This window comes from Sipha flava, unplaced genomic scaffold, assembly GCF_003268045.1.
Source record: "Sipha flava isolate LNK unplaced genomic scaffold, YSA_version1 204_pilon_pilon, whole genome shotgun sequence".
In the NCBI taxonomy this organism is placed as follows: Eukaryota; Metazoa; Arthropoda; class Insecta; order Hemiptera; family Aphididae; genus Sipha; species Sipha flava.
Window position 1 is genome coordinate 339,043 of NW_020272803.1, and position 27,132 is coordinate 366,174.

A 27,132-nucleotide genomic window follows, 5' to 3' on the forward strand; every position below is an offset into this window, starting at 1 on the left:
TTTTTTTCTTGTTCGCTAGTAAGTTTTCTAGTATTATTACTTCGAAATTTAATATAATTTAATGTCTGAATACTGTTTAAAGTCTCCATAAAATAAAATATATTAGGATGGGCAGATGTAAATTCTTTATTCAGCTTTGAAAGGAACGATTCGCAACAATTTGTAGTCCTATCAATATTTTTGTCAAATCTAGCCCAAATTTTCGGTGGAAAGATACTGTCTGTATGATCAAGAACGTAGTCGAAGAACTGATCTAGTTTTGAGCAGCAAGGTTTTATGGCCATCAAATCATTATAAAAACAGTCTTCGACGTCTTCGGGTGATAATAAGGACAGTCCAAAAAGTAGTTTCAGAAGTTGTCCGATTTCTGAAGCATTATCTTTAAATTCATTGGAGAGACCAAACTATTGAATTTTTCTCCACCATGACTGACATAAATGGAATCTGCAACCTTTAACTGTAACTTGCTGTAGCTGTGAAGTTATGGCACTATGGATAGCTGTTTCAAAATCTACGAAAACCGTGCCAACTGTTAGATATTTTGCGACCTTATTTAATGCAAGTATGTAAGTGTCTGCAGTCTTGTTTGGGAGTAGGCTGAATACGACAGAAACGTAGCTGTTTTGTACCTTGATAAAAATAGAAAATAATTGGTAAAATTGCTTAGGACAACTTTTGAATGTTCCATCGACAAATAACGTAGCGGCTTTCTTGAGTTGTTCCAAGTTCTGCGTGCATGTAAATGTAATTATATTGTTGACAGAATCGTTGTCATAAATAAAGTTTTCTCCGAGATTAGTTATTAACGAATATTCACTGACACTTTTATGCAGTTCTTCAAGATTAGAAGGTAACTTGGGAATTGTTCTTAATTTAGCAGCATTCAAATTTTTACGGACTCTGTTAATATCATTTTGAAGTAGTGACTCACTATGACTGTTTGAAGCTGTTTCCTTGCGTATAATTTTAGATGGTCGCTCTATAATAAGTTCGTCACATTTTCTTTTTAGTGAATTTGTCAATTGTTGTCGCACAAGTTTACCATCATCTTCATTTTCGTGGTTATGTGTTAATACTTCTTCATATAAACAATCTCTGTTCAATTTAACGTATGCTTTACATTATCGTTTTGTACATATCCACCTCTATATGTTAGGTTCTTTTGGAATCCAAACTTGTAATTGTCAATAATCAACAACTTAGTTCCCTTTTCACTAAACATAAACTCCATAATTACGAAAAATTAAAATTCAAAAATATAAATTAAAATACGAAATACAAGTTACAAATTTACACGATGTGTTCACGATTCAAGACTGTGCTCTTTGCTCACCAACATTATTGTCATTCGTACATAAGATATTATAGACGATATACCATACAGCTATAAAAGTACATATATCTCAATCGTTATCTTAATTGATCGGGATATCACCGATAATTTGCTAAACTTCCAATATATAAATATATTGCCATCTTATTGTATATTATACTATAGATTATAGAGTGTAGCCGTGTAGGTACATTTATATTTTATACTGTCTAATTTATATTTTGTTCCAAATTAAAAATTACCTGTACACACACGGGAACCAATTCGACTCAACCTAATAAAATAACTTTTTTAAACGGGAACCAATTCGGCCTAACTTAATAAAATACCTTTTTCACACGGGAACCAATTCGGTTACTCCCGATTGTTCTCTCGCGCAACCCAAATGTTGGGAATCATAGTAATGCATATTATCGGTCGCGCATGTAAACTCCGCCACAAGTACTTTTTTTTTACAGTAAACTCCGCCACTAAAAAAATCAGGTAAAATTGAGTTCATGTAAACTCCGCCAGTGAAGAAAATCAAGTAGTAGTATAAAATTAATACGATATATTATTAAAAAAAAAAAAATCATAATAAATAATCGTTATACCTAATAATCCAAAAATATATAGTTGTGTCATGAATGTAAACTAAAATGATGTGATACAATTTGTAAATATTCAAAGTCTTGTATTACTCCATCAATGTACATATTTATAGCATTCTGTAACACTGTCATTTTTTTTTTTTATTTCTAATTTTTTGACATATTTATTTGAGATATGCCATTTAGTTTTATATAAGTATGGATTTAAAATTTGATAAGAACTTTACTAAAAATATGAACCTTCGGTTGACTTTTATAAAATTAATTTCTTAGACGACTATGAAAGGATTCACAGACGAAACACATAAAAAAACTGGTGGAGTTTACATTAGGCCTTTTATTACCGTTTTTTATCTTGACCGATTTTCTGGCGGAGTTTACAATCGCCTATGTTACCATAACGTTGTCTCGCAATCTCATTGGCCATATTATTCTGCGTGCACACAGATGTCGACATGCTGACCGTGGCCAAGTTTATAAACCTGATTCCGGCGCCGGTGCGGCTGTGGTGGTTCGGGCCGTACATCAGCGAGACGAGTCTGAACAAGATGACGGTGATGGACTTCATCCGGGACGACCGATCGTCGTTCGACCTGGTGCTGTTCGAAAACTTCTTTCACGAGTGTTTCGCCGCCATCGGCCACAAGTATGGTGCCCCGGTGGTGCAGCTACTGCCGTCCTCGACGGATGCGCGTGTGTCGCAGTGGCACGCCAACCCGTACGGGCCGGCCTACCTGCCGGACATGGCCAGTCGGTACGCGTCCAACATGTCGTTCGCGCAGCGCACCGCCAACGCCGCGGCCGCGTTCTTCTACACCGTGGCCAACCGCGCGTTCTACCTGCCCAGACACCGGCAGCTGGCCAACCGGTACTTCGTGTACCCGGGGCACGAGCACCGGCCCGACCTGACCGACATGCTGCGCAACATATCGCTGACGTTGATCAACAGCCACCCGGTGATCGGATCGCCCGCTCCCATGGTGCCCACCTACATCAATGTGGCCGGAATGCACTGCGTACCGTCCTCGCAACTGCCCCAAGTAATGCACGATATAGTATTGAATTCGAATTTTATAGTATTGCGTTTTAAATTAATTTTTTTTTTCAATTCATCCCGCGCGCCCGTTCAGGATCTGAAACGGATCATGGACGATTCCGATCGGGGCGTTGTGTACTTCAGCTTGGGATCGGTGGTGAAATCGTCCAAAATGCCCAACGAAACGGTGGCGCTATTGCTGTCTGAACTGTCGAAAATCGAACAGACTGTGTTGTGGAAGTGGGAAGCGGAACAGATCCCGCAACTGCCGAAGAACGTTATCGTTCGAAAATGGTTCCCGCAGAACGACATATTGGGTACGTAAATATAATACTGTTTACCCAATGCTTGACTAAAATTAGAGAAGGGGAACTCTGCTTTAAAAAAAAAGAGCGTCCTCAAAACTTGTTAAGCGTGTTATAATTATAAAGTAATAATAGTAAGGGACGCTAAAAAAATTCTGAAAATTAGTATGGATACTCCGTCCCCCTGCCTTCCTTTTCAAGTCGAACACTGTGTTTACTCATCCTTCCCCGCCTCACCCACATTTACTATTTTAATATTTTCTTGGGACTCTTTTATAAATTTAATTGTTCCGGAGCTGTGAGACGACTAACGGAAAACATTGTCTTCTACTCGAAAAGTGATGTTTGTCATTTAGCTTAAACTTCATTATATTGTTGCTTGTAGGTCATCCGAACTGTAAACTGTTCATTACACACGGTGGAGTTCACAGCACCATCGAGTCCATCTACCACGGCGTGCCGATGTTAGCCATACCTGTTTTCGGCGATCAGCTGGGCAATTCGCTGCGGGCTCAGTACCGCGGTTTGGCTATACAAGTTCCATACTTTGATTTGACACACATGGCGTTTGGCAGTGCTTTGTACAAGCTTCTTAATGACCCCACGTGAGTATCTTACTGACAAAAACTCATGTGCTAACATAGTGAGCCTTTCCTATTCGAAGTGAATGGGAATGAAATTGAAATGGTATCCCAAATCTAAAGCGTTTGAATCTTTCATGTTTGAATTATTCTTATTATCTAAACAGTGGCGCTGAACACGTACTCCAGGTAGTTCAATTGAACTGCCTAGAAAATTGGAATATTAAAAAAAATAAAAATATAATTTAATGAAAATTAAAAATTAAAATAATTTTTTTATATATATATAACTTGAAAATTATGTTCTATTTAAAATAATTGTCAAGTTTCAAACATTTAGTTACAGTGGCGTGGAATGAAATTGAAACTGCCTGTTCAAATAATTAGATTTACCCAACCACCCCTTCCAATTTACCACCCATTTAAATACCAAAACATTTATTATAAACATAGTATTATAACATAAAAACATTATAAACATTTCAATTTGATTTCATGCCACTGTAACGAAATGTTTATATGTTCAATTTAAACCACTATACCTACTTGTAACCTATTGCCTATTTATTTTATTTAGTCTAAATGAATTTTTTATTTTATTTTAAAACAAAATCCTATAAGTAACCACGATTTTTAATTTACTATTATGTTATATAGTATAATAAATACAACAAAAAATCGGGTTATGACAGTAAAAGTAATTATTTAAATAAATCGTTTACAATGTTGACATTTTTCATTATTAATCGGCCGTACACTCGTTTTATCGTAAATATGAATACAATAAATAAAGCCTAGTCAAATAATCTAAATTTAAGACATTGACAATTAACCAGCATTTAGCCTACTTTGCCGAAGATTACCATTGAACCTGATCCTACACAACGATTTTAACGATGAACATTTTTCAGGTACGGGGAAAACGCTCGAAATACGTCAGCTAAGTTTAAAGATAACCCGTTACCGCCGCTGGAGAACGCTATCTATTGGATTGAATATGTCCTCCGATACGGCGGAACAGCGCATTTGCGGACGGCCGCCAACGACCTCTACTGGTTCCAGTATCTTCTGTTAGATGTTCTGTTGTTGGTATTGTGCATGACCCTTGTGTCATTATGGGCAACCAAAAAAATGCTCGTGTTTACGGTCAACAGATGGTTTTGTCGTGGAGCACGAGATAAATTGTTGGTTGAGAAAAAGAAACAGTAATGATATCGCTGACCGCACGACAGCAGCAGCGACCCGATGATATAATAATATACTTAAGATATAATGATACAATAGTATCATTATATCCTAAGTATTTTCAATACTCACAATAAGCATTTATCCCGGGAAGAAATAATTTATAACGCGCTCTGCTGGTCGATAGACCGCTGCGCCGCGGATCAGAATGCAACAGCACTCTTGAAATCAATTGATCTTATTATTATAATTTTGCCAAATTACAGCAGCCACAATCCAGATGAGTTTGCTTAGTAAACTATTATTGTGATAAAATACTGTTGTTGTAAGTCGAGATGGTTCACTAATTACTTGATATCACATATTTAATGATTCAGTCTCCTATACTAAATAATAAAATATTATCATCGTTATATCTTACACATTAACAATTATGAGCTATTGCCTTAGTGTTGTTTATTATGTAAAGATTAAGTGCAGATTATAATTAATTATAACAACCAATTTATTTTTCAATATCAATCATTTTATATTTGTTACTGTTTAGGATAAATTGTGTTATTTGTATGAATTGTGAACCGATGTGACTTTAATGTCTTTATTTTTCAACCCATATTTTATTTTTGATATTTAATCTATAGTAGATTAATTATTTTTTTATGTTTATGTATTTACTATGAAAATGTAGATGTCCTATCGATTAACATATTTAATTCGTAAAGATGGCACAATAAAAAAAAAAAAATCTTTAATTTTATATTTATATTATAAATAAAATTGTATTATCAATTGGTTATGAATAATATTATGCTTTTATTATTCATTCAAGTTATGTAATACATTGAACTTTAGACTTATCCAATATTTATGGACTTTATAGTATATATAAGCCATAAAATACTAATTTCATTATATTTTATTTTTATGTTTTGAAACATATTTTTTCTATTATTTATTTTAATTATCATTGTTATATTTGATAAATTGTAAGTTTATACAATCTATAAATTATAATTTTATAATCTTACAAACGTATTTTATTATTTTTAGTAAATATTTATCTGAAAAATACTGTGATAATTTATTTATATTTATTACAACGGATCTCATGGAATTATAAATGTGTCAACAATTTATAATTATAACAATTAATGTAATTTAATATATTATTTTATTTGCTTGTTAGTTATTTGTTAATAGAATCAAGGATATGATTGACATAATATCATGTTGTTATTATTTTCTAGTATTTCCTGATTATATCAAGCTATTTCTCCGTATTGACATTGCTAAACACTTTTGTAAAAAGATAATTTAATTTCTGCCTTTGTTTGGCACTAAGAATTGGTTTAGAATTTTGTTCTCCAAAATGTCATTTGATGTCCAACATCCAACCTAAATAATACCCAAAATACATATAATAACTTGATATTTTTTAGCTAATTTATAAGTAATTTTTTTCTGCCATTTTTTAGGTTACTCTGTTGCTGATTTCAAATCTTGGTATTTTATTCGAGTTTTTTTTATGTTTCCAAATTCACTGAGATCTACACATAAGTTGTTTAAATTGCTTGGACTTATTCAGATGATTTCACCAAAACATAAGTTTTCTAGTTCTTCATTATTCTAAAAAAAATCCTCTATTGTTGATTTGTCCGATTTCATTTGGAATATGAGATGATTATCTGGGACACATCTCCTCTTACAGATTATGCAACAATTATTAGCATGAAAAATAGAAAGAAAAAAACAGTTAAAAATATTTCAATTGTAATATAACATCAATAAGTAATCATTACACATATATAATATGTACCCCAAAATTAATTTTAACGTTTAATATTTGTTCTGATTATAGAAGTTCAAACTATTTTATTATTATCTCTTTTGACTTAGAATTAGACTTAATTTAGTAAATTACTTTTACCAACAATAAGGTGTTTATTTAACATGAAGAATACACACACAATATATTATACATAGCTATCAATAAAGTTAGTTCAATGTAAAAAAAAAAAAAAAAATGATGCTGATGATCATAATTAACAGGAAAAAATAAATCAATTACCTACTGTAATGTATTTGTATAAAATACGAACAAAATATTTGTATGTTTTTAATAATTTTAACTCGACGTTTGAATATTCATTGGGAAAAACAATGATTTAAAAAATAATTGTTACTATTTTAGTTCAAAGTAAAATTAAACCATGTTCGTAATAATGTTACGTAATAATAATTAATAACACACTCCCGTTTAGATAAAATTATATAGGTTAATAATTGCGAAATGAAAGGTTTTCCCTGTATGTTACGTATTATTATGCACATAGCGGTGTATAGATTAGTGAATTCGAACATAGCAAATATTTCATGATCGTCGTATCACAAATCGGTAATCGCAATCATCGGATATTTTACAGCATAAAACGGTAATATCTATATCAGAGGTCGGCAACCTTCCTAAGTTGGCAAAAACATTCGTACATTTTTAGCTAAGACTGCATTTAAATACAAAACTAACCGAACTATCGTTCGTTTGACGCATCCAAAAATATACCGCAAATTATTTTGTTTTACTATACATTGATGCAGTTGCATTTGGCCGCAGGTATGTTATAATTATGAACACTTGATCTCATTGCAATTTGAAACCTTCATTTGCAGTTACACACGCTCGGGATAACATTTTTATGGTCCTCTCGGTATAGTAATACTGATAAGTCGCGCGTGACGTCAACGACTGGTCCATATCGTTACAGCTGTTTGATCTTTGATTTTAATTCTTCATTAATTATGCACGGTTCCGGATCTAGAGGAGGTGCGGGGCAAGAGCATGCGTGCCTCAAGCGCTGTTAAGGGCGCTGTTAAGCTTCTGGAAAATAAGGTCGTGAACGTACCCCGTACTTCGGAAGGGCGCTGCATTTTTATTAGCCCCGGGCGTCAAATTTCTCAGATCCGGCACGGCTCATACATAACGTTATGGTATTACAGATGTTTTCAAACAATTAAACGACAACGAATTAATGGCCATCGACACAGTACTCGGAGAGTATAAATACAATAACGATTATAATCGGACGCGGTGAGGTTAGTATAATCCGATTGTACAACTAAGTTATACATTTTATTTTTACCATTGTGAACAGTGTTTCACAGTAATAACACAAATTATATTAATATAATATGTGGTAATAACGAAATCAGCTACGAAGTAAAAAAAAAATTTTTTTTTTAGATCATACGTTTAGTTTATACACAACTGTGGGGTTATGTGACGTGCGCGCGCGATATTATTGAACGAAGAAACACGAAAAAAAAAAACAATTTTTTCACGGGGACAATTTTGAACATGGCTTCAATCGATTGCGCAACAGCTAGTAACGATAAAAATATGAAATAAAATGTAAATGTCGCGCGGCTGTCAGCGAAAAACAAACGTTCGCACTCGACTGCAACGTCGAAACCGCATTCGAAATGCTGTGCTACGTGTGACTACGACCAGCGTGTGCATAGGCAACCGAACATCCTACACCGGCGAAAATATTGAACTTCGTCAGTTGCAATAATATTGAGAATAATTCTTCGATCCCGTCGGCCCTTGTTGCTTCGTAGTATCGATGGACTTCCGTAGACCGTTTGTCGTGAGTGTTACTCGTATTATAATGTATAGAACAGGGGTGCCGAACCTTTTTTTTGGTTCAAGTGCCAAATTTTTCCTTTTTAGGTTTTGAATATCGTTCACGTGCCCAAAGAAAATTATATTTCCTAAGACTAAAAATAAAATGACAGACTTATTATATTATTTTTATTACATTTCAGTAATTCTTAGTGAAACACAAGCAGCAATTGTTTCATTGGTCAAAACGTTTCTTTCCTTCGATTTAATTAAATTTATTGTGGCGAATAAGCTTTCGCAAACATAAGTTGATGAAAAACATGAAAGCATAAGGAATATTGACATTTTTATAACATGCAATTTGTTTGAATTTCTTACAACTAACATTTTATAAATAGTAAATTTTTTTTTTTTTTTGTGTACAATTTTTATTAATTTCAATTTCTTGCACGTGTCATTAAAATTTGGTCAACGTGCCATCTTTGGCACGTGTGCCATAGGTTCACCATCCATGATATAGGACGAACCATAAACGTACTGAAAAATATCTGTCTACGTAAAGACGTCTTATAACGTGAAGCCCAGTCGAGTCGTGAATACTTACTCAAATTTCGATCGAAAGCATTACCGTTACCATCACGAATCAATGAATAATTGATTTATCTAACAACGCGAAATTGTTCAAAGCTCGTATTCTTTGTCTTCATCTCGGTATTTCCGTTATAGAGTTTTTAGCTACTTTCCCGTGTTTTTTATTCAACGTAGTAATTATTAATATTGAACCAAAACATTTTACGTTTCAAAAGTAAGCTATACCGTTATGATCGTGAAACTTTTGATTACATATAATTTACATTACATTTCGTTATGATGCCTTCATAGGTCATAGATAAATGAAAATTATTTTAATAAAAAATATAATTATTTTAAGGTGCTACTGCTGATTGGTTTCGGTTGTTCCGGATTACCGAACGGGAAATCCTCTAATATTTTGGCTTTTCTGCCGACCGAAACCAGGAGTCATTTTAACGGCTTCAAACCTCTTCTGGAAACGCTTGTGGCCAGAGGACATAACTTAACTTTGGTTTCGCCTTTTCCGCTGAGTCCCGTTACGGATGACGGGTCGCCGTTGTTGTATACGCACGTACAAGTAGAATTCCACAACAAGGTATCAGGTATTTAACATTTGGAGTATATAAATATCTGACGACAATAAAAATAGTATGAAACAAGCATACAAATAATAAATTAAAATTAGTTGAGCAGGTAGATATTAAAGAAATTTTTTTTTTTAGCTAGTATTGAATTTTTATTTTTTAATATGTTTTGATTTATAAAATATGTACATGTATAAAAATATAAATGTATAGGTTATAAACTAGAAGTATTATTAGTATTCATCTTTCATTAAAAAAATCTAGTAGAGTATCATAAATAAGTAGCTATGTTATTTAATGAGCATGTAATGAATGAAAATAAAAGTGAATATTTTTTTAACGCAGAAAATCAATATAATTAATCGATTCAACTGCCAACACCAGTTGATAATGCATTAACATTATTCATAATCGGGTATATTTTCATATGTTTTATAAATTTAATCAATATTCAAGTTTTTATAAAATTGAAAATCACTTTTAAAAATATAATTCTAGGTACTCATCCTAATTTATATTTCTGTTGCAATGAAGATATATTTTTATAATATTCTTACGGCACTCGCATCATTTTAATAATACACTAATAACATTTATCATCGAACAAGAAAATAATTTTTTTTTTTACCAACGTTTAAATCTATTACATGTTTTATTCCGTTTATGGTTGATACATATCTAGGCCAATATAGGTCATGATGTTTTTTTCTTTCTGTTATACAACTTTGTTTAACTCGAGTAATTTAGTTTATCTAAAATAAATTATACAATAAAAAGAGCATGGAAACAAAAAATTTTTTCATATTTAAAATTGTACGTCTGTAGGTAGTTGTAGCGAGTCTCGACCTGAAGTGGTTGAGCTTGTACGATTATTTAATGACGGAGGTCTCGCTGTTGGCGGTAGATGGAAACGTCAGAGATTTAGATAAAATACACGAACGTTTAATATGAATGTTAAAACTTTATTAAATCAAATAAAAATTATAATGAAAATTAACAAATTACTATTTAATACTAAGGTAATCTATGGTTCAGCTGCAAGGAGTAAAACATAGACTATGTGTTGAGGCAAAGATATAAGTTAGTTCTGCCCTAGTATAAAAACGTATCCGTATATATACTAGTGCTACTCCTACGTTACGTGCTTCTGTAAGGAAATGCAATAAGGAAATAGTAAAACCAAAAGACTCATGGGTACCGAGGTCTCCATGGCCTCGGATAGTCCATGAGGTATTACCTTCGATGTGTTAGCTCTATCTAAAGGTTTCGTAATCCGGATAGAATTACTATACTTGTAGTCGACGTGCTTGTAATACCTATGGGATTACTATACTCCTCTCCCATCAGAACGAAGCCCTTGGATTTCGTAGTATTGTTAATCTAAAGTACGTAGTACGTCATTGGTATTGTTTCTTCTGTTTCAAAAGGGTGTTCTTGGGATGTGGTTTGTCTTAATGGAATGGCTTAATGGCGTCTTCGTCTTGCCTATGCTTCAATACTTTTTGTGATAATTTGATTACTGTATTTAATGGCCAGTATGACAAGACCCACAAAAAGGACAATGCCTATGACATATAGCAGAGGTTCCCAAACTTTTCCTACTCGTGGCGCTCTTAATAAAATTTACGACCTTTTTTTTAAATAAAATAATAAAATAACAAACATGTATAATTTTCAATAGATAATATGGAAATATTTATTTTATATAATTATACACTGAAATATTTAATTTTAATTTTATTAGGTAAAGTAAATTAGACATAGTTTATTTGTAGAAAACAACTGAATTAGTGAGATGGATGAGCCTGGACATCACTGCATAATTTTTCAAATCTTGGGATCAAACTTGATACTGCTACTCTCATTTCCTTCTCCACATTGATTTTTGACCGATATTTGCTTTTTATCACAGCGACCGCTGAAAACCCAGCTTCACATAAATATGAAGTAGAAAACGGAATTAAAACACGTAGAGCTTTTTCACATACAAGGGGATATTCATTTTTTATTGAAGTCCAAAATTTCATCAATTCCATATTTAAAAATTTTGATTTTAAACTACTGTCGCAAGACAACTCAATTAGACTTTCTTCTTCAGTAGAAATAAATTCTGATGGAACAATGGAGTTAAATGGATCTTGAATCCATGCAAATTTATCAGTGTCTTCATTTTTAAAATATTTCTCAAACCATATCACTAGCTGTGATAAGTGATCTTCAAAAATGGATTACATATCTTGAGAAATCTCAACTCTATTAGAGGTCAGAAACTGCTGCAATATGGAAAAAGAATCTTTGCTCGTGTCTTCATTCATTTGTCTTCTCCATAGTTTGAGTTTTTTTATAAACGCTGTCATTTTATCCATCGACTTCAAAATGTTCATATTATTTCCCTGCAATGAGGTGTTCAATGCATTCAGTTTTTAAAAAATGTCACACAAGTATGCCAATTTTATTAAAAAATTTTCGTCAGAAAATTCATTGGCATATTTGTGTCCTTCTTCTTTAAGGAATATATAAATTTCTTGCCGTAGTTCAAACGTACGTGATAAAACATTACTACGAGATAGCCATCATGCACTGCTGTAGTACAACAAACTTGAGTGTTCAGCTCCTATATCGTCACATAATTTTTTGAAAAATCTTGCTTTCAATGGACGAGTTTTTATAAAATTGACTACATTCACATTCTAATACTTGGTTCAGCGCGGGACTTAGATATTTTGCCGCAAGTGGTCCTCTATGGATAATGCAATGGGTCCACAGTGCATCAGGGGCTTTGCTTCCAATAAGTGATTGTAATCCTCCATAATTGCCAGACATGGAACGATCGCCGTCAGTACAAACACCGACGCATTTAGTCCAATCCAACATATTTTCTGACATACAATTATTAAGAATATCAAATAAGTCCTGAGCTTTGGCGCTTGCTGTAATATTTTTACAAAAGAGTAGGTCTTCTATCATCATTTATAAACCTAACATAGCATATCAAATGAGTATCCTTATTAGTATTCGTAGCCTCGTCCAGCTGCAACCCAAATTCCCTTTCTTTGATTTTTTCTATCAGTTGATCATTGAGGTCCTCCGCCATATGGTGAATTCTGCGGCTTTTTTACTGTTTCACCGCGACTGGTTGATGGTAAAATTTCTTCGTCTTCACATGTACTTGTACGTTTACGATTGTTTAATAAAAATCGATCCATAATAAATAAACACAGAACAAAGTTACAACTTAAAGAAAATCACAGAACTTACTATATATATATATTCTTAAGAAACTTTAACAAAATATTATAACACACCGAGACTGATTCGTATACGTGTATAGGTAATAAATAGGTACTAACGCAAAAACGAATTTCACCAGACACGAACAGTCGTTTATCTATATCAAATACAATAATTGGTTAGTATAGTAATAATAACTTATTCTAGGAATCAAGATAATGGTAATAAAAATGACGGTATTCGTCATCATAAAATACCGTTGTTTATTTTTAGACCAGATAACATAGTCGACATCGAGGCACAGCCGCGGCTCCCCTGACAACACACCGCGGCGCACAGTTTGGGAACCTCTGACATATAGTAAATAATAACTATGCTGATGTCCTTGCTCCAATTGCCTGATTTTATTTCCACTCTCCAGCTGCTCTGGAGTCTTGGCTACCGGTAGTAGATCACCCACCTTGCTGTTGAAAACTTGCTTGTTCTCCATAATATCCTCTGTAACTGTTAGCAAAAACCATTCGTCTAAATCAGGAATAAACGATCCTGGCACAAAATCTTGGTATTCTTGGTTGTGCACTGGCCCCGAAATTAGTATATCCCTAGTTGCATACGCCTTGCATGTTTTATTTAACAATATCTTTCCAACCCCTTTGATGATGTGACTGGTCGACTGCTTGTCTTCGTCACATGTAACGAATAGTGTTTCGCCTTCTGTGGTGTATAACCACTCATTCTTAAATTTAAGTTTGTGAAACACAGATGTAGCTATTTGCACTTGCAGTAGGCTGCAATCTTCAGGTACCTCCTTGGGATCTTGTGAGAGTAGAATCTCACAAATTGGTTTTCCACTTCTTGGATGTAGAGGATGGATTTCAGGACAAAGTAGGAAGTCACGTGAACGTTAACAATTTGCTTGTTCAAAATTATCGTAAGTGGAATATAGTTCATTGGATTGACTTACGGCCAAAAATAGCTAGGTTTAATAAAAATACAATTATTGTTTTCGCATACTGACTTAGGGATTAAATAAAAAGAGTTAATATGTGTTGTTAAACTAATGTTATGCTTATCTTAAAAACTAAATGGTCATTATTATAATATACAGCCAGTTCCGAGAGTTTAAGTAATTTGTAGGAGTTCTCTAGATCTAATTCTATGGATAAATCTGCCCCACTTGGAAGTCCTAACTTAATGTCCTTAAATTGTTCGAGGAGTTCAGAGGGACTCAGCAGACTTGGATGTATTTGTCCTGTTTTTGCATCTTGCACTATTTCCCCTTTAGTATCAATTTTCATGGAATATTGTGCAAGAAGTACATTTATGAATATAAAATTATTTACAATTTGAAACCCCTTTAAAGCTCCCTCTGCTGCAGTTCTAATTCGTTCTAGAGTAACCGCATGTTCTTCCAATTGAGTGCTTCCTTCCTTTGAGTCAGATCTACTGTTTTGAGCTGTTTTTCCTCGTCTCTAAATTATTTTGTCCCATCAAATTTCATTTGATCTTGTCCCATTCATTTTAAATAATTATTTATAATATACATTGATTTATATAACATACTACTACCGGACATTTTCGTTGTACTATCAGCTAAATAATTGAAATTTAACTCAAATATATTATTTATTTGAGTTAGATTTTATTCAGTACAACATAAAGATCATGATTTCAGTAATTTAGACTAAATACTAAATCTTTGTCACTATTTTTCACAAATAAATTTCGTCAAAACTGATTTTGATTAGTTAAAACCAGAAATAACCAGAACATTAATTTTGATACTAACTTTAAAATACAATTTTGTAACAAAAGTCAATCAGAGGTAGGTATAATTTTTATTATTTATTTTGAAAAGGCAAACTATGGTAGAATTAAGAGTTGTATGGTATTTATCGTGGCATAATTTATGAAAATAAATTAAGTTAACATTGACCGACCGCTGATCAAATATCGACAATCGTAACAATATACCTAATAGTAGTATTAATATAAAATTCTGTAATGACCAAGTATCTAGCTTCAGAAGTCATGTGGAATACATCGCTCCTTAAGAAAAAAAAAAAAAAAAATTTTATGTAACTTTAAATGCCACAATAGAATTTGCATTATCAAAAGTTCTTATTTTTTCTCTCATACAGTGAAAACCACATAACCCGAACAAAAGCTTTGCTGTTTTGACTATTGCTCCCGATGATATGCTCCTTTTTGTTCTTCCACTGTGGATGTAATGAATGTTCTCCTAAAATAATGGATTAAATGGATTTGGGCGCATAACACTTGTTTATAATGTGCATGTATAACCAGTGATGTTCCCATCGATTTTATTAAGAGTGTACTACGCCGAAGAATGTCTGAATATGAACATTTTATGATCTAGGTGGTGGAAGAGGGTTGCAAATATTAACAAACAATTGACATGTATGTATATTTGATTCTTACGGAAATAGATTCTCCGTATCACGGTCGTTAATAAATAGTGTAGGTACCGATAATTATTATTCCGTTGCAGTATACTAATCGTCCCAGGCAAACATGAATGTCTATTACAAAACAAAGCCAGAATTAAAACCTGTATAACTGTATTACATTTAATACTCCTCGCTTGGGACTTGAAAGTATTCCTGTAAATTTTCAAAATAATGTTGAGAGTACACGGCGTACACGTAGTATACCCTATGGTATAATACCACTGTACATAATTCTGCGGGAAAAATGTTATAATCATAATTTTAATTTTTAACACTTTCAGTTGAAGTGCTATTACAGCATACATTGTTAGTACTCCACCCACACAGCATTTGTTAATCAAAACGATTGTATAAATATTTAATTTTGATTAGAATTAAAATATTTAAAATTAAAAGTTAATACTTTATTGAATAAATGTATTGTTATTTTATTTTAAAAATAAAGTATTTTACAATATTTATTAAATATTTTAATATTTATATTTGATTTTCAATGGTAATAGTTATTAAAATAAACTTAATATATTAACTTTTATTCAATTTGAGAGTTTAAATACTTATTTAATACTTAACTCTCAATATTCACAAAATATTCATAATTTTAATTAAATTTATAGTTTATATAGATTTAAAAATAAATATTAAATTTTCATGTATTTAAATACCTATTGATACGCAATATTGTATATTTGTACTTCGTTATTCAACTTTTCTGAATAATATCCATATAAACGTAAAACATAGGTTGTACCTATTTATTTTATAAATAAATAAATTTTCGATATGTAAAAATAATATAAATAGACTCAGGGCCATTAACATGGGTAGGGAAATTTACGGGATCAAACCCCCTAATTATTAAAAATTTGTAACTTACAATATTATTTATGAGTTATTAAATTACTTCCATAAAAAATGAAATAACTGAAATAACTTAACTTCCAAGAGGGGGTTACAGCCTTCCCCCTCTTACTATATCACTTAGTTAAGTATATTTTTAAAGAGTGTTATACAAAAATATATACACTGGTATATTATTTATCATATCTTCTATTGGTCGTCTATATGTCAATAAATAATAATAATATTAACAAGCAATATTTAATAACATATATTACATTTTAATCATTAATTAATGTATAATTTTGAACCATCAACATTTATTTAATCTTAATTAAATATTAAGAAATATCAATAAAATATTGATTAAATTTTGTAATTAAAATATGAAACTCTTGGAGAGTTATAAAAGCCAGAAGAAGAAGAAGAAGAAGAAGAAGAATTAAAATATTGCAACAACCATTGGTTTTTAAATTGTATACAACGTTGGTTTTTAAACACAATATAAATAATTAAAATTGGTTCAAAAAATGTTTTATAGTGGTTAATTAACATTTAATAACTTATATCAAATGAAATTTAAATGTTGACACAACTAAAAATCTTTTCTTACTTTAAAGTTGAAATGTTGATTTAAAGTTAAATAAATATTGCAGTGCTGTGTGAGCAACTACTAAGAATAATTGTAAAACCGTACGTACCAGTATATATTTTTTTTTCTTGGGGTCTATTCAGGGTACTGTCCTTTCGTACATCCATAGTCCTTCAATATTTCCTATCGGTCGCTCGTGCCTTCCGGCTCGGTCTCCTTCCGCCCGGTACATTCTATACGCGCGATTACAGATCGTCGCAAAGCGTTCTGTTCAAACGCGCCAGCAGGATAAAATCCCACCCGAGGCAAGATTAAAATTCTTAGGGCCAAAACAACGTGTATCTAAAATTAGATGAGAACAAAATCAAATACCATAGAAATCGGTATTCGGGAGAATTGATAGTTTTAAGCGATATGCAGTCATGCGTAAACATTATAAACTAATGAATACGTTTCAGATTATCTAAAAATATAATACATTTTACTAAATTTCATGAACGAATCTCAATAAAATTATGTTATAATTAATATACGCGGTATTAAATTAGTAATAGTTTTGAAACAAAAATTTCCAACAGGGGCAATGGCCCCTTTGCCCCCTCCTGCGGGCGCGCATGGTTCTGTTGAACTACTAACGACGCACTGGGCGCGAAATAATCAACGGGGTGAATGACGTTGAATGGAAAATAATTCCGCACCACGCGTTCGTCCCGCACGTCGGTAACGCAGTAAAAACCACCGGGTAACCGCGGTCGCGTTGTTGCAGGCGTCGATTTCCTGGACAAGAACAGCGAGACGAACACGTGGCCGTCGTACGTGTACGTGCTGTGGCTGGGCCCGCGGATCACGAGGTTCGCGGTGGACAAGCCGTCCGTCAAGGAGTTCATCCTGAACGACGGCGGCCGGTTCGACGTGGTGATCATCGAGAACTTCTTTCACGAGTGCTTCGTCGCGCTGGGCCACAAGTACGGCGCGCCGGTGGTGCAACTGCTGCCGTTGGCCGCCAACTCGCGGGTGTCCCAGTGGCACGGCAACCCGTACCATCCGGCGTACATCGCCGAGCTGTTCAACGACTATGCGGCGCCGATGACGTTCCGCCAACGGGTCGGTAACACCGTGTCCGCCGCGTTCAACACCTGGGTCAACCGTCTGGTGTACATGCCTCAGCAGCGGGCCATCATGCTAGAGCACTTCCGGTACCCGGGCCACGAGCGCCGGCCTGACCTGGACACGATGGTCCAGGACGTGTCGCTGACGCTGGTCAATAGCCATCCGCTGGTCAGCTCCGTGGCGCCGTTCGTCCCGGGCTACGTGCAGGTGGCCAGCATGCACGTGCAACCGGTCAAACCGTTACCCCGGGTAAGGCTCTACGATCGCGTTCCGATCACTTGTACAATCATATGAACACCGAACTCAACAGGACGATGTCGATTTGTGTAGTCTCTGTCCGTTTAAAAGGCAATATTCAATTATTCATGTATCTGTAGGTATGCATCGCTATTATACGAATAGACTAATGTTTTAGATTAAAATATTTTCAAGTACATGGCATTCGGTAACATGTTTGTTAAGTATCTACCGGATAAAAAGTTTCGACTGTTTAAATCTAAAACAAAAACCTCTGTTACTTCTTTGTCAGTTGATATTCTACAAAAAATTTATTAAAAAAATAAAATAATCGTCATGCTCTCAAATATATGTTTCTCTATAAATATTATGATATCGGTTTAAATTTTGACAAAGACTTCTAAACATGAGATGACATCCTCTTAATATTTTAAATCGTAACAGTCATTAATATTATTTTCTTTCCAGGATCTTAAAAACATCTTGGACGCGGCAGAACGTGGAGTGATCTACTTTAGTTTGGGCTCGGTAATCAAATCTTCGAAAATGCCTCGAGAAACTGTTGCGCTTTTGTTGTCCGAATTCGCCAAGATCGAGCAGATAGTACTGTGGAAATGGGAGGACGATCAGTTGCCCGATCTGCCGAAAAACGTTATCGTCCGCAAATGGTTTCCGCAAAACGACATACTATGTACGTAATCGAGTAAAATGTTCTCATGGGCAGCTCTAACTTTTGGTCACCTATCTGAAATAGATGTGATCGACGTTTTAACCATTTCGTTGAAGTCCGTTCACCAATCGAACGACTAATCCGTAATGTTCCAACACATAAGTATAATACTGTTATCGAATTTTTATAGTATGGCTGTGTTGTATAATGTACACTATATAACGACGTATCAAAATACTCGTAGCTTACGACCTTTGTATAGTTGTCTGCAGTTTGCTTGTATATTTACTGTATATATGTAAAAGTTAAAAGCTAAAATTTGTCAAAACTAGTTTTTACTAATTTTTATTAGTCGATACTAGTTTTCACAATTCAATTTTGCCAAAACTGATATTGACTAATTAACCAGAACTTCAATATTGTTATTAGTTTTCAAATACAGTTTTGTAACAAATGTAAATTTGAAATAAGTATAATTTTTATTATTTTTTTTGATAATGCAAATTCTATTGTGGCATTTAAAGTTACATAAATTTTTTTTTTTTTTTTTTTTCTTAAGGAGCGATGTATTCCACATGACTTCTAAAGCTAGATACTTGGTCATTACAGAATTTTATATTAATACTACTATTAGGTATATTGTTACGATTGTCGATATTTGATCAGCGGTCGGTCAATGTTATCTTAATTTATTTTCATAAACTATGCCACGATAAATGCCATACAACTCTTAATTCTACCATAGTTTGTCTTTTCAAAATAAATAATAAAAATTATACCTACCTCTGATTGACTTTTGTTACAAAATTGTATTTTAAAGTTAGTATCAAAATTAATGTTCTGGTTATTTCTGGTTTTAACTAATCAAAATCAGTTTTGACGAAATTTATTTGTGAAAAATAGTGACAAAGATTTAGTATTTAGTCTAAATTACTGAAATTATGATCTTTATGTTGTACTGAATAAAATCTAACTCAAATAAATTATTTATTTGAGTTAAATTTCAATTATTTAGCTGATACTACAACGAAAATGTCCGGTGGTAGTATGTTATATAAATCAATGTATATTATACATAATTATTTAAAACGAATGGGACCAAATTACATGTAAATTTAAGTGTAGGAAACGGAAGTTTTTTTTTTTTTTTAATATTGGCGGAAACATAATAACGTTTTATATTTTTTTCAGCACATCCCAACTGTCGACTGTTTATCACACACGGCGGCATTCACAGTTTGATCGAGTCTATCTATCACGGGGTTCCCATGCTCTTGATACCTGTGTTCGCTGACCAGGTACACAACGCTGCCGAAGCCATGCGCAGGGGGTTCGCTTTGTACGTACCTTACTTCGAATTAACAGCCGAAGAGTTTAGCGAAAAACTTCAAACGATCCTGCAGGACCCTGGGTAAGTAACGCCGTTAATTTTATGGGTCTACCGTATACGGCCAGTTTAATCTTCAAAAAAATTAAAATATCTCAGCGATGGAGGCTAACAAGGAGCTATGGGCAGTACCATGCCTAGCATAATTAGCGCCCTCACTCCTCTTCCAAATATTTTTGAATCTTTAATTATACCTAAGCTTGACATGTAGACCATGGCGTTAAGCGTGTTCAATATTTTGAATTAAATAACATGGTTAACTTTCAGTAATATTATTTAGATTATGGAAAAGCCTTTGACGCCCCAGTATTCACGCACCTCTCACACACCCCTAGGTACGGCCTTGGCTATGGGTCAACGGACGTATTGATACGTTTGAAAATGTTTAGCCACTGGCCACCGTAAAATTAAACTATCCCTAGCCCGGTGTTTCTCAACCATTGTTATCCAGGCGACACATTATAAAAATATTTCATAATTTGCAATGCACCGCAAAAAAAAAAAAAAACTTTAAACAATATAATGTACGTATGTGTTTATTAACATTTTTATTCCAACGATTAAATAATGTTGTCGAAAAGTCTCAAACACATACGTTCTAAGCATTAATTTTTTTTATTTCGTTACATCAAATATTCGTTTTCGAATAAATTACATAGTAAACGTCTACGATGTTTACAAAAATGTTGATTTTGATCCGTTCAATGTAACCGGTCTGGAATTATCCAGAAACACGGTGTTTGAGAAACACTGTTATAGCCGTGAGTTTTCCACCCGCAGTTCGGCTATCGATTTCGTACGAAATTTAGGTTCGACGTAGCGGCCGCGAAAGCATCGTCGATAATGCTGGACAATCCGATGTCCATCATGGACACCGCCGTGTTTTGGATCGAGTACGTGATTCGACACAAAGGAGCCGAGCACCTGCGCACCGCCGTCAACGATCTCTACGGGTTCCAGTACTACCTTTTGGACGTAGTCGCCGCCATCTCGTTAACGCTGGCCTTCGTTTTGTATTTCAATTATATTGTTTTCGTATATGCAAAAAAAAAATTGTTCCGTAAAACCGACCGTAGCAAAAATCTTTGAACGTAAAAATGAAAACCGATTACCTATTAACTGCTTGACGTCTTGCACGACGATACTGTTCGTGATGATACATTTTTTTTTATTGTATAACGCATTTGATGTATAATGAATAATATATTACACGTGAGCATAAGCGTGCACACGGGGTAGTCAGGGTAGGTACTTGACTATTCTGTGAAACTTCCCACCCTCACCAAAATATTCAATATGATCACAATAATAAATAAACATACTATTTTCAACCACTTCGAAACATTAGTTAACGTTAAAAAAAATGTAAGGATACTGGAGAAATATAGTTTTTAAGTTAAATGAAGTTACGAATTCAAATTTTTTGTTAATATTAAATGATAATGTATTATGTTTGACTACCTTGCCAGTTATGTCTGCACACGCTTATGCACGTGAGTGATGAATTTGATACGATTAATAATTGTTATTGAAATCGGTTATACGTTACATGAATAAGTTCTTAAGTTTAAGTTATGATATTGTTACAAGTTCCATTAAATTAAATAACGTTAAATATAATGTTATGAGTGTTTAAATGTTAACGAATAAGAGTAGGTGAGAACTGAATATAATATTTATACTAGGGTGGTCCTCAGGGTCGTCTTTAGGGCAGGGCGAGAGGGGCTCTCGCCCCGGGCCCCGCGCTCTCACCACAACAGTTGGACAGGCCTTGCTTTTATATATCATAGATTTAATAAAAAAAAGTTAAATCGATGAGCAAAAAAAATGCACATATAATTTTTTTTAATTTAAAATTGTTTTTTATATAATTAATTAATTTACTTATACATATTGTTGTAAGTGCAAGGTACTATATTTGTTAAGACTATTTTCGCACATTTGAGTAACTGACGCGCGATAGTAATATTTTTGACATTTAAGGCCCTGAAATGTTACTCTGCCCCGAGCCCCACAAATCATCAGGACGGTCCTGATGGTCCTTAAAACGTTCGAATTCTTATATTTGGACCAATATATCGGAAATATCGATATTCTATTATTTTATTATAACAAGTCCCCGCGACATAAATGTACACAAGTAATTGTGGATTTTTCAAATCATTTAAAATACATATATACTAATTTAATTACACATTGTATATATAATACATATTCAACGCACAGCTGTGTGATTGTAGTATGAATTATTATATGCGATAAATCCAGTGTTTGTTTCAAACCTTCTATCCCGGAAGGATATCGTAAATTTTCGGGGGCGGCAAATTATTTTCACTGAAATTAATACATAATACTCATACGATATCACACTGATTATACAACCTCAACTGATATTTTGTTAAAATTACTAACGTTATCATTTATAGAGGTAATTTTACAACTATTTCAATAAAAACAACAATAATACAACGAACTAACCATATTTTGAGTTACCAATTGACTGAATGAATCGTTGAATAAATCAACTAACTTAATTTATAAAGAAAAATCTTAATCCTAAAAGTTATTTAAATCACTTATACTTAATAATAAATAAATGAAGGAAGAAACAAAAATAATCGTTCAAATTCTACTAAAAAAATCAATAAAATTTCAATATGTTCCTTCAAATGAGAATAGAACTACGAAACTATAAATTCTTGAGAATTTAACAAAACGAAAAGAACGAGTTTTTTTGAATTCGAGAAAAAAATTCCTTATGTCATACCTGCAAAAGACTTGTAAGTAAACCAAACTATACTTTCATCCAATAAATCATATAATATATTATATTCATTATTTAATCAAATAATCATATAACAATATGTACCTATCTAAATAAATAACATAGTTGTCGCAGATAATTATTTAAAATGATTAATATGAATGTATTTTTAAATAAATATTGTTAAAATAATTTTTTTTTTAATTGTATATCTATAATTGTAGAAATTTATTGTAGCCTAAAATATTTTTTTGAGGGGACCCTGGGCTATAGTCCGCTTATCCCCCCCCCCTTAATCCGACTCTGGGTATATTTGACCCTGTGAACCTGTTGTATCACCTACAATTTATCCTTCTTTTAAATATATAGCTGTATCCCGTGCACATCGTTGCACGTAAAAATCGTTATACGGATTATATTGTTCTATTTTAATTATTTTTTTAATTTTAAATACTTTTTTTTTTTTAATAATAGTTATCTTGTTATTAGTAGTCATTATTGCATATAATATGATTTTTTTTGAGATATTTCCTTAAAAAAAATTTAACACTATTTTAATTAATTAATTAATTAAATTAAATTAAATACTTCAGAGTAAATAACATTTTTTGTTTTCAAACCATCTGGTATTATAATGAACGGATTTTCTGGTATACCTGTTCTTCATAATCTTACATATAACTGTCTATGTGAGAAATAGAGCGCAAATCAATATTAACATATTGAAATTTTTGGCCTTGAGCTAAACATTTATAAGATATCAAAGTAGGCAATACAAATTTTTTGACAGAGAGGAAGAACAAGTAACAGAAAATCTAATGACTGGTATATGCATATTGTTCATTCTCTAAATAACCTGTATACATATATATGTACATTTTTATCTTGAAAAATGTAATGGGTAGGACTAGTAATGGTACGCTTATATCAAAATGTTTATAAATGTTACTAGCCGCTTAATTTAATTTCTGAGCAGGGTTGGTACTAACTTTGATAACCAACCTCATAACTATAAAATTTGTGGAACAGCAAATTATATGTGTTTTAATAGTTAGGGTCAGGGTTACTCTCGTACATTTTAAATAACATAAAAAAAAAAGTTTTAATATATAAAAATTTTCAAAACTGATAACTTTTAATAGTAACTTAATAAAATAACTGTAGAGTTAAATAGTTTGTAATTATTTTGATATCATAAATGGTATGAACGTAACATTTAAAGAAAAACGTATAACGGTAAATCTTTGTATACCAAAAATATAAAGTAAATCAGAATTTGTCACTATTTAGTTATAAGTTACAACAAACGGAACTCATCAATATGTATAATGTTATATTATATTTGACGGGTAAAAATAAGCTCATGGACTTACATTTTGCAAATACAATGTTTCTATTCTCTAGATTCTGAAAGATTAAATTAAAAGTAAGCTACAGCATGGTAATAATATTGAAATCATACATAAATGAATTTACGTGAAATCTAATGTTTAATACAAGATATTTTGTACCAAATGATTTCTTTTGCAGTCCATAAAATGTAATGCACTATATATATAAGTATTATATCTAGAAAGTTTGCAACTTTCGAATTATATGGAAAACTATATATATGAAAGCAAATGATAAGATATTTATTGTATTTTCTGCACTGTAGTACAATATTTATTGGTTCTCATTTTATTATTTTCAATAGTTGTATATAATGAATATAATACTTGAATTTTTTCTTACTCTAACTGCCTGCGATTCTTAAACATTTCTCTAGTTCGTTCTTGCTCGAGTACTGTGTTTTTATTTGGTACACATATCTAATTGCGAAGGATCAATTAAAATAAGAGCGCATACAAAATTAATTTCTAGTGCCTTTATTCTTAAGAAACCTGATCCATGTCACGATTATACTCACTAACTCGTACTTATGTAAAGCTTTAAATATTTAGTCACTCCATTCCACCAGCCATTCTCAGATTCTCAGGCCAACCAAAACTACCATTGCATTACTATTATATACATTCTTTTTTTCAGTAAATTTTCTTATAATACCCACAGTGGAGGACAGTTATCCCTATATTTGGTTATTATAACCTTATATATCGCATGCGTCACTTAAATTATAAGTAATTTTATTTTTCTCGCTATCATATTTGTTATATTTTTATGCGTATTTAATTTTTATTTCTGTATTTGTTATTATTTTTGTTCTCATATTATACTTTTATTTCTTGCTATCCATCAAATATCATGTTGTAATAATGTCTCATGACGTTCATTTTATAGAATAAATAAATAAATAATCATGGTCCTTCTAACAAATGTTAAGATACCAAAATTTCTCTAAAACTGTATACATATGATATTGGTGAAAAAATATCGGACTCTTAAATATTGGTTTATTATTTTGAATCATTCAGCAATAAAATTGATTATTGATGATTAACTATAAAAAAGTATTACTTTCTTTTTATTTTATGAATTATAATAGAGGTCTTAGGTATCTTTTTTTGGGTCGTAATAATTATGTCAATAATTGATCAAATGTTGTTTTATTTATTTTTGTTTAAAGATCATCAACATGAAGAAATATTACAGACTAGAAGAGGCAGGGTTAAAACTAAAAACTACAAATGTACATTTTTTAGTTCAAAAATAAATTCATTGGGATATAAAGTTTCGAAGGATGAAATTAAATTATTAGAAAAAATTAAGAAACAACGAAAACATTTTCAAATCCAAACAGTTTAAGAAATACGAGCATTTATTGAATTAACTAGATATTATAATTAATACATTATATATTTTGCAAAAGTTGCTAACGTTTTTACTGACTTAACAGAAAAGCTTCTTTAATTAAAAAAAAAATATGTAAAATAGCCTTTGAAATTATACAAGCCGCTATTATGTTAGCATCTGTCTTTGTAAATTCTAATAATGTATTTTCATGACCATGGATGTGTCTTTAGAAGGTTTAAGGTTTAATAGGTATTTTAGAGCAAGAAAACTCTAAAGGAAAGAGATACCCAATAGTATTAAATAATAAAAAAATATTATACAAATTAAATACAAATTTTTTCCTAAAAAATTAAAAAATTAAAAGGAGGTGTAAAACATTTTTAACCACTGAATAAAAAATAAAATAAATTAAAATATTATTAGGGGATTCCTTAATATAAGTTTTAAGAAATTTTATTTCAACGTGAATGGTTACAATGAAATCGAATATCGAGATTGTTAATGTTTTTAGTATTATCTTATTGTTTAATATGTGTAAATTTGTCGAAATTCATATTATTATCTGCAATTAGTAAAGTTGATCGTTTATAAGTAGAAGTTAAGGAAACAAAAGAATAGTATTGGTCAAATTGCTGAATATTTGTGTCAACATTTTTGAAAAATGATCTAAAAAAATATGAAATTTGCTGAGACACAGGTAATAAAATAATTATTACAACTAAAGAAAAAAAATGTATTGATATCAATAAAATTATTAAATTAATAATCCGTTTCAGGGTTCGAATACACTTTACAGTGAAATAAAAATACAGAATCCAATGTTTCGTTTTGTGAGGGCCATGGGCATGTATTAGGTAGGGTTCGTGACGAACATGGAGCAAAGTATTACTCACATATCGTGTTATAATGCGTGTCTGCTGCGTTAATTTACTCTATCAAGGAATTTGTAGGAAAATAAAAATTTTGAAAATGCGATTAGTATGGATTTTTTTTTTAGTGAAGGCAGGGAGATTCTGTTTCTCGATGCGCAGCTCTCTGTCTCGTTCGAAGCAAAGGATTTTATTAAAAATAAAAATAAATTAATTTTATTCCCAACGACGGTAAAACGACGAATCAAACTGCAAAGGATAGTCGAGTATACAAGCCATAAAAACAGGCGTGCCCGGTAAAAACAACTACATGGACATGTATACACGTATTACACTTGTACAGTCGTAGTAGCAGTCAGTTTATTATTATTTCCTTTTTTCAAGGTCTACAACCGTTACATATTTACGTGAAGTTATATTAT

General features: G+C 32.2%; 2 protein-coding genes across 3 annotated transcripts; both read left to right on the forward strand.

Moving 5' to 3' along the window:
• Positions 1 to 2,327: 2,327 nt before the first annotated feature.
• On the forward strand, positions 2,328 to 5,757 carry LOC112682487 (UDP-glucuronosyltransferase 1-1-like; the record flags this gene model as incomplete). Its single annotated transcript, XM_025553103.1, has 4 exons — positions 2,328 to 2,963; positions 3,054 to 3,276; positions 3,650 to 3,869; positions 4,757 to 5,757. Coding segments are annotated over 4 exons (1,377 nt in total), but the record flags the coding sequence as incomplete, so codon positions are not given.
• A 1,730-nt stretch (positions 5,758 to 7,487) lies between these two features.
• LOC112682465 (UDP-glucuronosyltransferase 2B30-like) lies at positions 7,488 to 25,861 on the forward strand. 2 transcript variants are annotated; one of them, XM_025553069.1, is made up of 8 exons: positions 7,488 to 7,641; positions 7,698 to 8,120; positions 8,269 to 8,674; positions 9,581 to 9,824; positions 17,707 to 18,299; positions 18,756 to 18,978; positions 20,149 to 20,368; positions 21,154 to 21,573. In XM_025553069.1, the coding sequence occupies exons 3-8, from the start codon at positions 8,651 to 8,653 to the stop codon at positions 21,431 to 21,433; spliced, it is 1,584 nt and encodes a 527-aa protein (XP_025408854.1). In that variant the 5' UTR covers positions 7,488 to 7,641; positions 7,698 to 8,120; positions 8,269 to 8,650; the 3' UTR covers positions 21,434 to 21,573. The 2 variants fall into 2 exon arrangements, with proteins under 2 accessions (XP_025408854.1, XP_025408855.1); XM_025553070.1 differs by lacking the exons at positions 7,488 to 7,641; positions 21,154 to 21,573 and adding an exon at positions 25,675 to 25,861 and having other exon boundaries at positions 7,666 to 8,120.
• The last annotated feature ends 1,271 nt before the right edge of the window (positions 25,862 to 27,132 follow it).

What these genes read in the sequence shown, in the direction of transcription:
- LOC112682465 (XM_025553069.1), top strand. Translation starts at nt 8,651, where the DNA reads ATGGACTTCCGTAGACCGTTTGTC. An exon ending in ACTTCCGTAGACCGTTTGTC is followed by an intron (nt 8,675 to 9,580) that starts GTGAGTGTTACT and finishes AATTATTTTAAG; the next exon opens with GTGCTACTGCTGATTGGTTT. An exon ending in ATTCCACAACAAGGTATCAG is followed by an intron (nt 9,825 to 17,706) that starts GTATTTAACATT and finishes GCGTTGTTGCAG; the next exon opens with GCGTCGATTTCCTGGACAAG.